This window comes from Botrytis cinerea, chromosome 14 (assembly GCF_000143535.2).
Source record: "Botrytis cinerea B05.10 chromosome 14, complete sequence".
Classification (NCBI taxonomy): Eukaryota; Fungi; Ascomycota; class Leotiomycetes; order Helotiales; family Sclerotiniaceae; genus Botrytis; species Botrytis cinerea.
The window spans coordinates 496,301-511,386 of record NC_037323.1 but is presented as its reverse complement, the minus strand read 5'-3'; the positions used below and the strand labels follow the sequence as shown (position 1 = coordinate 511,386).

Below are 15,086 nucleotides of genomic sequence, written 5' to 3'. Positions count from 1 at the left end.
TAGGTGCTGCATGCATTCTTCCTGGGACAAGTCATAATTTCTGTGCTGGTGCACCAAGATTTGTCATCTGGGAAGACATATTTTTTTTTAGTTGTTTTTAGGTTCTCGTCTGGTCGGATCCCCGAAGAACACATCATTCCTACAGCTTGATGTCAGGAAAATAAGAGCTTTTGTACAATTGGTACAGCTGAGTGGTCAGATTAGTTGATGGTTGATGGTTATTTTTTCTCTTTGGTCTTTTCTTTAACAAAATGCAGATATGCAACCCTCATAATAATAAAAAATCTATTGTAAAAAAAAAGGTATCAATGTTTCTATGCTGTGCTTTATGCTTTGCTTTCCTTGACGCCTTGTTCCTTGAACTCCTAATGCTGTAAAATCAACCCAACCTTGTGTAAAACATTTTCCATTCAATGATTTACTTAATCTACCCAGACCTCTTAACCCCATCCTCGTGACCCAACCTCGGCTTCCACTCTCCTTCCCCTTCTCCCCCATTCCCTCTCACCACCTTCCTTCTATCTTCCTCCCCCGCACTCCTTACTTTTTCTTCCACCTCCTCTGCCCCCAAAATCCCCCACCAAAACCGCCTCAAATCCTCACACACCTTCTCCTTCGAATTCTGCTTCCCCTCCTCTCCCTCTCCCTCTCCCTCCTCCAATAACAAAGTATCCCCATATCTACACGCCACCTCAATCACCTGTTCCCAAATCTCCGCTTCCAAATCTCTCCCAAAACGCTGAATCGTTTTTTCTTTCGCTCCCCACATTCTTCCCCTGCCATGGAAATCATCTAAGCGCTCGAGCACTTCTGCCGGATGCAACTTGATACGATTTGCATGGAGGAATACAAGTTTTGCATCTGGATTATTTCGCGAAGTAGGGACCTCCACATCTTTGACTTCCGTTTCGGATTCTTCCGAGGCTTTCTTAGTTTTGAGATCGAATTTCCAAATAGATGGAGATGGAGACGGAGAAGGAGGGAATGAAGCTTCATAATCCGCGATAAAATCAAACTGCACCATCGCAACCACCTCGTCTAAATTTTCTTCTCCAACTCGGACCCATTCTCCTGTTTTCCTCCAATTTCCTTCTTCGTCTTCTTCTTCTTTTTCTACTTGTTCTACACTTACTAGAGCGTGGTTTCTTTCTCGAACTTGCCAGTAGTCTTTTTTCAACACGTTCGCCGCAGCTACCCAAGTTTCTTTGTCTCCTTCTCCACCTATTCCTTTCTGCGCTAACATTTCGTAGTAGAAACCTGGTCCGAAGAGGTTGTAATAGAAGGCTAGGAGTAATGTTTGACTGTGAAGATTGCGGGAAATAAGGATTGAGCCCGCTTCGGAAGATGCGTGTTGGGATTGGATAGCCGGGACTGATTGATTCGCCAGGGTATAGAAAAGAGGAGAAGCGGTGTTGGCCCAGAAATCGGGCCAGGTGATCATTCCTTTTTCCTGGAAGACGGGGGCAGAAAACCACGGAGTGGGATCTACGAGGGGGAAGTTATCGGCGTCGAGGAAAAGGACGGATTCGAAGGTGGAGAAGAGGAATGCGAGAGATTTGTATTGGTAGCGGTCGATGGTGGCATTTTGGAATGAGGGGAGCGAAACACATTTTGCGTTTAGGGAGGCGAGGATTTCGCATGAATAGGGGTCGTAGTCTTCGTGGGTGGGGATAAATACTTCGATTGGGAGGGTGCAGTTTGTTTTTCGCAGCATGCGAATAGAGACGAGGAGGGCGGGGGTGTAGGAACCGCCACCGACGGTTATGAGTCCGTTGGTTTTGGGGGCGTAGGTAATCAAGTCAGAGTATTGTGGCAGAATTTCTAGGACGTTGGAGTGAGCTTTTGTGGAGATATCAAGATCTTCTTGGCTTAAGGTGAGATGATCTATTCGTTCTGATTCTTCATTGATCTCCTCGATGCGGACTAGCACGTATCCGTCTGGAAGTTCTAGAGATGAATTTGAGGGTTTTTGTTCTAAAAGTTTAGAGAGGAAAGATTCAAAGCGGGGTTTTGGATCCTTGACTGAGATTTCGGGAGATAGGGGCGTAGGGAGAAGTTTCCAGGATGTTTTGGAAGAGGAGAGTTCACGGCGCCATTGGAATAGGAAACAGAGGCACAAGGTGGAGAGCAGAGCCAGGAAGAGGAGACGAGGAGAGTTCCGGGGTGGATTAAATAACATGGCGGTGGTGATAAGTATATGGTATGAGAGGCAAGTGGTGGTGATACGAAAGAAAGTGGTATTATGAAAATATTGTAATGAAAGAAAAGACGTGCATATCAAATGATAAAGAGGTAAGGATAGAAGTTCTCCAAGAATGTCAAGTTAAAAGAGTGAAGAAAAAGGGTAGTGATAGACAAATGAGACAATTACTCAAAAAAGGAGTGTATAGGAGAATTGTCTAGACAATCACATTAAGCAATAGGAAAGAAGAACACACCTTGAGATAACCTACACCCAGCTTGCTCCTTATCTTCACGTCATGCATGTCATCCTAACCTAGCTTGATATAACAAGTAAGTAAACTTAGAAGAACGCGTGTATGCCATTGATGAAGATTTTCAGACGAGCCTATCTTGGAAGTTGGAACGTTCTATCGACGCTTAAACAAGGATACTCGAAGAATCTGTAACAGACGCACGGCCACCAGCAAGCTATTCTTGGGACATTTTAACATTTTCGAGGCTCCACTTCAGATGGAAAAACTAATAGTGAGGTCTTGGATTGGATCGTTCGGATTAGGTTTACTCGGGAAGTAATGGCATGTCACAATGGGATTCTCCGCAGGATTTGGCAAACCCTGAAAACGTGGCGGTTTCAAGATGTTCCTTATTTTTCGGGAAATCGTGATACACGGCCTAGATCTCCAAACAGCCTCCATTGGGGCTGATTCCTGAATCTTACGAATCATGTCGTTTGAACTACAAAGTATAATCCGGAATCGTTCACAGTTGAGATGTGCAGACTGGAGAGAACTCTGAGATTTTTGGAGTAGTGTGAAGCAAATGTTTCGAGTGGATGACGTACGGTGGTACTTTATGCGTATCTGAAAACACGGAAAACACTCATTGTGGCGTAGTTGTGACAAGGTTTAGGGGCTATCCACTATATTGTGTATGGTATGTGCTGACTTTACTATGGAAAAAGACCCAGATGTTCTTGAGCGCAGCGAGCTATGGGGGCTTGCCCCCATAATAATACCTTCGTATTCTAGATCGTGTTTCTTGTATCGAGTACGAGTACCGGTATCTCATGTAACACCGGTACAGGAGAAAACCACTTTTTTGGTACCGTACAAACGAGAACGAGAATTCTCAAAAGTTCATATATACAGCACGACAGAGTGTGGACAGAGAATACACCCCCTAAGAGCCTACCTAGTTCATCCTATGTAGCCCCTTCGAGAATGGAAATTTCCTCATAAGGATATAAGGTTATGGATCTGTTCCTGGATGACATTTTCAATAAGCTGCGTCGTCACCCAAATTCCTCCAAAAGAGCTTGAGCTTCGTACTCTAATATGACTGGGTAAGACTTGACCACCGAGCTACCATACTTACATACATCAATGTAGATGTTTTTCCTCGTTCGAAATCATGGCGGAGCCTATAAGATTAAGCTGAAAACTTTCAGCTTACTCTACTCTGCACATCTCGTATTCCTCACTGCAAGCTTTTGTGTGAGGTGAGATGTACGATGGCAGTGAAAAGAGAAAGGTAATAAGAGTAGGGACAAAATGATTGCTATTTCAGTACCTATGAATGGAAAGTAAGGTCTCAACAAAAGGAGAGGAATTTATAGCTTACATACCTAACAAATATAACTCCAAAAATTCCAACTGTTGGACAATACCTATTAGCTAGTATTGGTCAGGCCTGAGGCTAATAAGGGGTTGAAGCTTAACGGTTAAAATTGTAGGCTATCATTTAGCGTGTCGCGTCGAAATCCAGCCTTACGCGAACGCGTGGACCTACATCTTCCCCTTCCTATCGTCATGACCAAGAAAAAACATCATCACCTCTTATATTGTCATTTGCAATTCTTTGCTCACAAAAACCTCCAGAACTCATCACCTACGCCCTCCCATTGGATTATTACTAGAAGAGCTTCAACCTCGACTCGCATATCATATAGCAACGAGCTTACCTTTACGACACCAAATACCTCGATTGAACGCGACGAATTCGAAACCCCTCTCTCACCTTACAAACCAAGTATATCGTCTACCCTACAGACTCTGGATCGATATTCCGAAAGGAATCATACGATTCAGAACTTAACCCTAAGAATACTGCCGGTTTACAAGCTTTGCGGCTTAGGTTTGTTCTTCTGAATAGAAATTTTGTCTCGGACCAACGTTGTGAAGCCGAAAGGTTGCGCGATTGAGGAATGTACAAAAGGTCGAAATGTTGAATGAATAGTCCAGATGTCGAAAGACGATAAAACTGATTTCTGCTATGAGCTATTCCAGTAAGAGCCTGCGTAGGGACGCTCCGTCAGGGAAATCGGCTGGACGTCTTTGATCGATATGGTTGTCTTCGATGATAATGCCAGTTGATTTGAGAAAGGAGATACAATTTGAGATGGAACTGGTTCTTCTGCGAGAAGGTATCATGAGGGTCTTCATCTAAGCTATTACGAATCGTCTCGTTTTCTCTATACACTCTCGAAGATTACATGACGAGGATATCCAAGGGGCAAAGACTGAGCAGAATATTTATTGAAGATTACAAACAGGCTGTTCGGATTGTACATCTCTATACATTTCCTTGACTAAAAACTCACTTCTGTGGGTGGTCTTGGGAATGGAGATTGCAAGAAGAATTGTCCTTCAAACGCTATATCGTTTGAAGAAAATCGTATTACCATGCTCCGGAAGTCAATGTCTCTCGATATTTTTGTCATGAACATCTAGAGAGATGAGTCAACATGGTTCTGTAATAGTGAGATTACTCCGTTTCCATTGTATTCTACTTCTTTTGGGGGTGAATCTTGTCTCCAACCTTTCTCATTTCAATGCTTCGTACATTTATGTACGCAGTCATTTCTCAAGACCATTGCCGCGGTATCAGCCATAGGCTTTGTCATTCATCTGAATGTAACTACGATCACCGCATTAACTTTCTCCTCTACAACATACATTAGAGTGATGGAAGACGCCGGTATTTTGGGACAACATTTTCGGATGTTTGCCACCACTTTTCCTCTTTCGTAACTGTTAGAGATGATCACGGCTTTTGTTGATGTCTTTTGTCCGTTTGTGCCCTGCTTCTTTGCAGAGGAATCAAAAACTTATCTTCGTGGACTATACTTTTCAAACAGAGAGAGGTTTTTCGAATTACGCTGAGGTATTTGATCGTTTATGTCGCCCGCCGCTAAAGTGATTTCGAATCGAGATGATCACTTCACAAAGGGTTTCAATTCATGTATGGGTTGATGAAGGTGTTGGCTCTGGAATTGTTTGTTTGTAAAGCGCGAATGATGGAATGTGATGATAGACTGTCCTAAAGTCGTTGCACCAAATTGGTATAGTTTTAGATCACTCATTTTGATGATGAAAAGTACTTCAGTGTCCATGATGGGACCCATCTCGTGTTGGTGTCAAAGCTTAGTGCTTGTCTATTATGGGTAGCATTGATTACATTGTCGGATTCTTGAATGGGCCTGGCTCGATAACTTCTTGGTTATACATGATTTGGACTTTCTAGTGGTTTGATGGTCAGGGCATTTGGGAATTGAGTTAAAGGACAGGCCTAATGGTTGGTAGTCCTGGGTTGTCTCATACTTCTGCCCAAAGTATCGAGGCAACCCCTCCGGGCAGGGGATAAGTACACCTCTTTCTGTGATTGGGGGAAAGGAACTAACTACATTGAAGCAGGTCCTCTGGTCCCTTGAATATATTGGGTTGGCTGCCGATGCAGAGGCCTGAATAGATACTTATGGCATGTCGACACGAAGGGTTAGACGAACGAGAGATCGCGTCGAGACAAATTTTATAGACTTAAAAGCAGTAGGATACAGACGACATTTCTGGCCTTTTCCAACGATGCAGTTTAATAGGAACTGCAGGAACATATTCTCGCATAGGGAGTTGTTCTTAACGGAGCGTTGGCAGATTGAATTGATCCTGTTGGGTTCATTTGGGATTAAGAATCAGAATGTGCTTTATTCTGGCTTTCGCTACAACCTTTTAGTAGGATGGTGGATAAAGCCCGAAACCCCTTCTTCTCATACAATTTCGTAGATGTACGTTAGTATTCTGGGATGGATGGATCACTTAGGTAGATGAATGACTTAGATATCCACCGATATTCATAACCGTGGTCTTGAACGAGTGACGCTCCGCTGGCCCTCCGGGAGCCACTACCGTGGAGGCAGACTATTCAAAAGAAAAGAAAAAGAAAAAGTACGTGTACCTTCAATCTTTAGCATCTTCGACGTCTCGAGCGCAGCGAGCTATGAGGTCTTGGTGGCTTGCCCCCATTATTAGTCGATCATTACAGTTCAATGGAGACATTCATTGCGCGATGACAAAGTTTTCGGAAAGTTCAACCGGTGCCTTGCAGATGTTGCAGATGGAATTTGAATCATTGTTTCGAAAAGTCTAAAAGGTTACTGATTCCTTACATATCGTTCGATTTATTGTCATACGAAAACTACAGTATATTTATGATTGGTTATTTTGTCATGTCTTTGATTTTGCTCAGTAATTATTTGCAGATAATTAGGAATATCTTCTTTGTACAACCATAAGCTGTGGTTCCTTCACCGGCGGAAAAATCGTCTCTCTATTCATGACTTCAATATGCATATTCATTTAGTAAGGATCTCCATCTTTTACATGCTGACACTTTCTCATCATAACCATTCTCGAGCCATTTCTGAGCTTTTTTGACATACATCACAAAAGTTTGCAAGCCACTTAATTAAAATGTAACGTGGCCATGCAACCACAAAATGTTTACACGACCGACAGAGCCCGGTGATACACGATCACGTTATCAAATTTTGAAAGAACCTTATCAAATCAGATGAGGCTATTCACGCCACAAATATGACAATCATGCATGCACGAAGATTTTCAATGAAGCCAAGGGATACTCTGTTTCTGGGGTTGCACAGTGAGGTCTGGGGTTTGGCTGGATTGGAGTGTCAGCTTCAGGGATTCGAATGCGGGGTAGCTTGAGCTCTGGAGTGAATTGTAGATGCATTGTGAAGGGTTCATATACGATTATGGGGACTTGAGGCGTACAATACTTCATGTAGGTGCGGCCATCACCGACGTTTCATTGGGGATGGTGAATCATCTGTAGAGCCTTGTGCATGCTCATGCGGGATGGGATGTTCGGTCGGCCAGGCATCCTTTAAATCTAGTGTTCCCGTCTGATTCACTCGCACTTTTTTTTCTTGAAATTGATAACTTGATCACTCGCTGCCTTGGCCTACAATATGCTTGTTTGAATCCTAACGGTCCTCGGCCTTGGTAATGGGATCACAAAGCTCATATAAACATATCGATCTTCCAAGAGAAAGGAGTTGTTCTGGAGTAATCAAATTCGAGATTAATATTCAAGATGGCTGATGACTTGGGTCCTGACCATAAGCACGATCAAAGGTAACTATTATTTGTGAGCTACTAGTTTTTCAAAGCATGCTGACAAGACTGTTGATAGTGCGACAACAAACATCCCCAGTAATACCGGCGAAGTAGCTCCTGCCTACGAGAAAGGTGAAGCTGGAACACAAGAAAAAGAAGTTCCTCGTAAAGGAGGAATCGATCTTACTCAACTATCTGCCAATACCACTGGCGAGTATGTTGCCTCTATATTTATCTCCATCTCTTACTCCCCGTTCCTCATTTCCTCTAACACATCACAGAATCCGAAATCCCCTCATCGGTATCCCCAAACATCAACTTCTCTCCGACGTCGAAACATTTGCAAACAAGCACAATCTGACTGATATTCTCCCAACCTTAATCAAAGGAGCACTTGTTGCGCAAAGTCCTCATCATGCGGATAAAATTACCGAACTTGATGATGAGGATCGAAGAGTTTTGAACGAGGAAGTTACGCATCGTTGGAAACATCCTAAACAACTTTACATGACTATTATTCTGAATTCTGTTGCTGCTGCTATTCAGGGTGTAAGTAATCTCTTCTCAAATGCGCCCTACGGGTTGTCCTCTTCTGGAAAAAATACTAACCGCGACGTATAGTGGGATCAAACAGGTAAATTCTGGAGAACACACGTCTTCCCGAAAAATGTTAACTGATGATAATAGGTGCCAATGGCGCAAATCTTACCTTTGGAGATGCTCTAGGTATTCCAGATACAGGACCTATATGTGAAGCTCAAGGTACTTGTGATAAGAATGCGTGGATTATTGGCGCTATTAATGCAATGCCTTATATGGCTATCTGTCTCTTGTGAGTGTTTTCGGTTAAGACTTCTCTTTCATCCCAAATATAATGACAGTTCCGTATCTGCAACTGAGCAGTGTGGTATACGTTCTGCCAGTCAATCGCCAAGAATTTCTTAATTTACCTTCTCATTTCTCCCCGATAAAAGCTGATAGATTACTCCACAGTACCGCATGGATTTCTGACCCCGTAAACCACTACATTGGTCGTCGCGGTACCATTTTCGTCGCAGCAATCTTTTCTCTCATCGCTCCAATTGGCATGGGCTGTTCCCAAACCTACGGTCAACTAATGGCCTGTCGTGTTCTCCTCGGTATCGGAATGGGTCTCAAAGAAGTAACTGTCCCCGTTTTCTCTGCCGAAAATTCTCCCACCAGTATCCGCGGTGGTCTTGTCATGTCCTGGCAAGTTTGGACTGCTGCTGGTATTTTCCTCGGTACATGTGCTAATCTCGTGTTTGTGCATTCCGGTGCATTGGCATGGAGATTACAATTTGGTTCTGCGCTTGTTCCTGCAATTCCTCTTGTTATTGGAATATATTTCTGTCCCGAATCTCCGAGATGGTTATTGAAGAAGGGAAATGTGCCGAAAGCATATCGATCGCTACTTCGGTTGAGAAACTCGCCATTACAGGCTGCGAGGGATTTATATTCTATCCAGGCACAGTTGGACTATGAAGATCGTTTGTTGGATCAGAGTGGATTAGCGAAGAACGGAAATATGTTTACGAGATTTATTGAGTTATTCACGGTACCAAGATTAAGGAGAGCAACGCAGGCGAGTGGCATTGTCATGATTGCGCAACAAATGTGTGGAAGTATGTCTTTATTCTTTTAAATTCCTGATCCCTTTTACCTCAACTGGGTAATTTATGCGACGACTCGCTAACCAATATCTAAAAATTAGTCAACATCATTGCATTCTACTCCTCTACCATCTTCAAAAATGCAGGCGCAACAATAATCGGTGCCCTCCTCGCCTCCTTCGGTTTCGGCCTTATCAATTTCATATTTGCATGGCCCGCCGTCTGGACAATCGATACTTTTGGTCGCCGCACACTTCTCCTCTTTACATTCCCTCAAATGTTCTGGACTCTTCTCGCAGCGGGTCTTTGTTACTTCATCCCCGAATCTTCAAAAGCACATATCGGCATGGTAGCCTTCTTCATCTACCTCTTCGACATTGCTTATTCCCCCGGTGAAGGACCCGTCCCATTTACTTATTCAGCCGAAGTCTTCCCCTTGTCCCATCGTGAAATCGGAATGTCCTGGGCCGTCGCCACCAACAATTTCTGGGCATCTGTCCTCTCCCTCACTCTTCCCCGCATGTTATCTGCTATGAAACCGCAAGGTGTATTCGGCTTTTACGCCGGGCTCAATCTCGTCGCGTTTGCTTTAATTTTCTTTTTCCTCCCGGAGACTAAACAAAGAACGCTGGAGGAATTAGATTATGTGTTTGCGGTACCGACGAGAACTCATGCGAAGTTTCAGATTCAACAGCAGTTTCCTTGGTGGGCTAGGAAGTGGATTTTGAGGAGAAAGGGGGAGGTTGAACCTCAACTTTATAAGTTTGAGGATGAGGTGTGGGTGGAGCAGGAATTGGATACGAGAGGTGTTAGTAGTGGGCTTGATGTAGGTGGTCAGAAGAAAGAGCTTGTTTAAACGAGTTCTGGTGGAGGCTGCTGGTGGTGGTATCTACTAAGTGAGAGAATTGGGAATCGGTGAAGGGTTTCTCAAACTTTTCTTTGCTCGAGTTCATTGTGGGGAGATGATGTTATTTTTTGGAAGATGGATAATGATAGTGGCGTGTAGAGAAGAGACGAAAGATAGTAGGAAGACAGCAGACGTTTCGCAAGATGAAAGATGGTGGATGCAGATAATGGCGATCAACAGACAGACAGAAAGTTAATTCTCTTTACTTTTGCATTTCCAAGAAAGAAAGACAATCGTTAAGTTCGTTTTAAGATACCACTAGTTGAAAATACATCGTATGTACATTTTAAATTTTTCTGGGCTGTATTTATAATGCGCGCTAATTTTCTATTTGGGTTGTGAGGAGATTGCACTTTGCGTATTTCTCAACCCTCGAGAATATATATATGTGCACATATATATCCATCCACCCATCCAGCCTAATACCCTCCAATTCATTGGCGACTAGGTACATACTGGGTTACATCTCAGGCTTTAGCAGCCGCACATTCCTTCTTAACTCCCCACTCCCTATTCTCAAAATTTCCTCCCCGGCGCTAGCTAGACGTCTTATCTACCAAAACCATATCACGTATCAAGAATAGATTGTGGATCTGATGACAATAATATTAATTAACAACGCGAAATGAGAAACCGACGGGGAAATATATAGGAATATCACTAATCACCGATAACTAATGACCATATACAAACATACCATCACCGCACGAATCCACCGTCATGAATAGGAACGGCTCATCGTGATACTCCCGGTTCTGGGTTGTGTGGATGGATTGAATTACGTGGCTAGATCTTTTCTTGGACAATGAATTCCTTTCATCTTCTAATGCGCTCTTTGAAGTTGTTTGTGCAGGAAGGTAAGAATTGAGGAAGGAGAGAGGAGAGAGGGGTTATATACCATACTTATACACTCCCACCCCCTCCCTCTCTCTCTTTCTTTCTTTCCTCGATATGTTCTCAAAAATGGAGGGTTGTGCATTTCTGCGGAAAAGATAGGTGGACTTAGTGCTTATATAAGAAACATCAGTCCCACGGTCAGTATTTGATATGTCTACTCGATAGTCTGGAACACATAATACAACACACAGGTCTCGTGTCTAACGAACGCTCAAGTATTGAAATATGAAGAGTTAGAAGTTTTGGGACCTGGAGAGGACGAAGAACGAAAGATTGATGGATATTTTGATGGATCTGTTTTTTTGGGGGGGGGGGGGGGGGGGGGGGGGACTTGGAGATGTGTGGTTTCACGGGTGTGGATCTTGTATGGGATTGTTGATTTGCATGTTTAGTATTCGAGATGTTGTTTGAGAACACGCAGAGATGAGTTTGAGTATATATGACAACGATAGTTCAGAGAGCTGGGGGGGTTATATCTTTCTTTCGAGAATTCAATTGTGAGAGATAAAAACCGCAGCAGAACGAATCTTACCACTGGCATTTTCGCGAAGGAAAATATCGCAAAACTTAATTGAATTTCACGACAACGAGAAAAGTTGTTTTCCCCAGTTGGAATACAGTAGGAAATACACTACATACACTTCCTTTACTCGAGAAAAGCTCATACAGAATCTCGGATCGGGAGTCCTCGCCGCAGAGTTCTTGCTCATCTTCGGTATCTGGCTGATTGGGGGTTGATATCTCTTGAAGAAGGTTTGTGGAGGATTTTATAGTATTTTTTCGATGCTTCATCGTCTGGGAGATGATGTAAGACGGGATGAGGTAGGGCAAAGAAAATGTAATAAGTTTCAACATTAAGAGATCTGTCTGTCTTTTCACCTTGAAATTCTATAAAAACACAGCTTTTGTGGTGATAGAAATCCATACATGAAAGTACAACTACTCGTCATGGACGTACTGAGATTTGTGCTCCTCCTGCGCATTCTACAGTAGGCGCTGTTTTATTTTTTTGGGGGGAAATATGGGTTTAGAGGAATCTTGAGGTGTTTTTGACGGAGTTTGAGATCTGGTAATATCTTCTTGAGTGAGAATGCTAGATAGTAGATAGATGGTAATATTAATGATTCTCACAGGCAGAGACAGAATTTCCTGACAACAAAACTTGGGGGTAACGGTAGCGGAGGAGTCGGTGATGATTTATCTGCGGTGCGTACACTGGATGCTGATCTCGGAGCAGAATACTTGCGCATACTCATTATCCGATACAAAGACAGCTCTATCCCATACATTCCGCAGGCCTCCCCATTGAGATCTCGAAGGCGGCATTACTGAAGTTTTTGATTGGTTCAACCTCGTAAGTGAGGTGATTTATATACCCCAAGTTCCCGACTTTCCCGGTAAAGATTTAGCGGGGGATGAATCATGCACTGTCTCTAGTATATATTCTCACTTTGCAGTTTTCTAGAGAGCAGAGGGGCTTTTCCGTTCGTAGAGTCTCTCAGGGGGAGTTTCGGAATCTAGGGGGTATATAAAGATATGACATTCTTGTTTTGATATGTATCTCTAGAAGGAATCAAGACGAGAAATTCGAGTTCTCACATGGTAGGTGATGTATAGCCTCATAGCTTGAAAAAGTTGAAGTTGCTGGTTCACAAGATAGAATTTTCCATCTGTGGCATATCATCCTTCTCTCGTGTGTTTACCGGATGATGGTGAGGATATATCTACAAATAATAGCAAGTGTCATTTTCGGTAATGGAACGTTCTTTCGGTGATAATAGTGACTGCTTATTCATTCTATTCTGATTAATATCCAGTTTCAACTCTGAAGTCGTGGTGGAAGGCTTTGCGTATTGATCAATGTCGCTCCTCTCACATGTCCCAAGTATAAGTAATTTTTCTTTTTTTACCACAAAGACTTTGTGGTCTTGGATATCTCTTTACACAGTGCATAAGAGTTTCACTTGTGCAATGATGAGGGTTGTATGGTGCATGCGAGAAAAAAAGGAAGCGCGCGAATATACCTGATAAAGCGGAATAGAATATTCACTTGCCGTCACATATAGAACGACTCAATTAGGCCCAAAAACCAGCCCTCAATGTAAAAATCAGTATCCTAACAATAGCATATAAACTCTCCCGATTCCCTCGATTTTTTAATCAAAAATATCAAGCCAACTCGCAACCACATATAACAGGAGTTAGTCTAGAAGCCCCTATCCATATTCACAAGTCAATTCCGTATCACTCCCAATGAGCAGTATTTTGTACGAAAATTCCTATTCGGCTAAAATACCGAAATCCAAATCGAATCTCGGTGATATGATAATAGAAATAACAAGAAGAACGGATAAATAACCAGAGAACTTAACGAGTCTACCAACATAAAAATGTTATATTGACAATGAAATTTCCCGCGATACAAATCTCTCTTAAACACAATCTGTTTATTGCGCGATTTAAAGAGTTTAGATATCGAACGAGATGGCATCAGATCAGTCTGTATGCACATTTAAAATTTGAGCCCAAGCTGACTAACATAAGACTTGATGAGATCGAAGCAGAATTCCCTATATTAAGGTAGTTGTTATCAGGTATTCAAGAAAAAGAAAGTTTTCGTTCGCACCTCCTCTCCGACTTTCGAAATTAGGAACCAGAAAAGAAAGACAGCAGCGAAGCGCAGATTCATGAAAAACACAGCGAAAAAAAACGAGTAGACGACATGAAACTTATACAAAAATACCCCTCCCCCCCTCCATATACCACTCATCACAATCCAACATTCTCCAAACCTCAACCTCCAACCCAAAAGATCCATCACACACACAAGAACATCCCTTCACAGCGTCAAACCCAACTATACAAGTTCTCCATGCCCCAAAACTTCAAAGTACATATATATATAGCATACACAACAAATCACTTTACCACAGGAAGTAAGATCTTACATGCATGCGATATTAAACCCTACTATACCAACCCACTACTTTCTCAATATTTCGATATAGAATTCCCTCCTTCCCTACTTTCCCTACTTACACCAAACCCTCACATCTCATTCTGCACAGCGAGCGTATCCTGTATTCCGCAACGACATGTACCGAAGCGAATGGGAAAAAATCCCACCCAAGACCTAAATTAAAAGTAACAACAACAACAACAACAACAACAACAACAACAACAACAACAACAACAACAATATAACAAATCGATGAATAAAATTCAAAATTCAAAATTCAAAATTCAAAATTCAAAATTCAAAATTCAAAATTCAAAATTCAAAATTCAAAATTCAACAATAAAATAAATCTACCACATCCCACAATCTACAACTTCACAACTCCACATCCAGAAAACAACCGACGACGACCCTACACCAGCAAAGCAAAGCAAAGCAAAGCAAAAAAAAAAAAAAAAAAAATCTCCCACTTCCACTTCCACTCCTCCTCCCAGAGATCAACATCAACATCAACATCATCACTATCTCCTTACTCCTTACCTACTCCTTACCACCCACCTAAAGATATAACAAAATAACAAAATAAAACACAATAAAGCAAAACACAAATAAATAAATAAATAAATAAATAAATAAATAAATAAATAGAAAGACATATATATTTACATACACACACCTAACATTCTCTCTTCTCTCCTCTTCTCTCCTCTTCTCTCCTCTTCTCTCCTCTTCTCTCCTCTTCTCTCTAGCCGCCACCCACCAGTCAAGAACACATATAGCAATCAACAAGTAAGTAATATAAGTAATAGAAGTAATAGAAACCCCCAATATCACAGGCCTTAATCAACTTCCCTCCCCTCTTCTCTCTTCCTTCTTCCAGAAAAAAAAAAACAAAAAAAACAGCAATAACTTCATTCCATTGCAGGATTCCAAAATAGAGCTGTACGCGAGAGAAGAAAAGGAGAATGAAAATATAACGGAAGGTGGAGGGAATAGGAATTGACTTGCCCTCCCTTCTTTATTACTTACTTATTCATCACATCCATCATTCATTGACTCCGCCACTCACATTACATTCCCTCCTCACATCCGTCACA

At 42.2% G+C, this 15,086-nt stretch overlaps 2 protein-coding genes across 2 annotated transcripts; one reads left to right on the top strand and one right to left on the bottom strand.

The window, feature by feature from the left end:
- Positions 1-303: 303 nt before the first annotated feature.
- BCIN_14g01100 (hypothetical protein) lies at positions 304-2,574 on the bottom strand. Its single transcript, XM_001546097.2, has one exon. The coding sequence runs from the start codon at positions 2,177-2,179 to the stop codon at positions 428-430; it is 1,752 nt and encodes a 583-aa protein (XP_001546147.1). The 5' UTR covers positions 2,180-2,574; the 3' UTR covers positions 304-427.
- Positions 2,575-7,437: 4,863 nt separating this feature from the next.
- On the top strand, positions 7,438-10,346 carry BCIN_14g01090 (hypothetical protein). The gene is made up of 7 exons (XM_024697000.1): positions 7,438-7,613; positions 7,672-7,809; positions 7,877-8,144; positions 8,217-8,229; positions 8,283-8,427; positions 8,589-9,238; positions 9,328-10,346. Exons 1-7 carry the CDS (start codon positions 7,573-7,575, stop codon positions 10,080-10,082), a joined length of 2,010 nt encoding a protein of 669 aa, XP_024552814.1. The 5' UTR covers positions 7,438-7,572; the 3' UTR covers positions 10,083-10,346.
- The last annotated feature ends 4,740 nt before the right edge of the window (positions 10,347-15,086 follow it).

Bases quoted from the DNA above. Each gene is read 5' to 3' on its own strand.
- BCIN_14g01100 (XM_001546097.2), bottom strand. From the start codon at position 2,179: ATGTTATTTAATCCACCCCGGAACTCTCCTCGTCTCCTCTTCCTGGCT.
- BCIN_14g01090 (XM_024697000.1), top strand. From the start codon at position 7,573: ATGGCTGATGACTTGGGTCCTGACCATAAGCACGATCAAAG. The intron at 7,614-7,671 runs GTAACTATTATT...GACTGTTGATAG, and splicing joins GACCATAAGCACGATCAAAG to TGCGACAACAAACATCCCCA. The intron at 7,810-7,876 runs GTATGTTGCCTC...AACACATCACAG, and splicing joins TCTGCCAATACCACTGGCGA to AATCCGAAATCCCCTCATCG.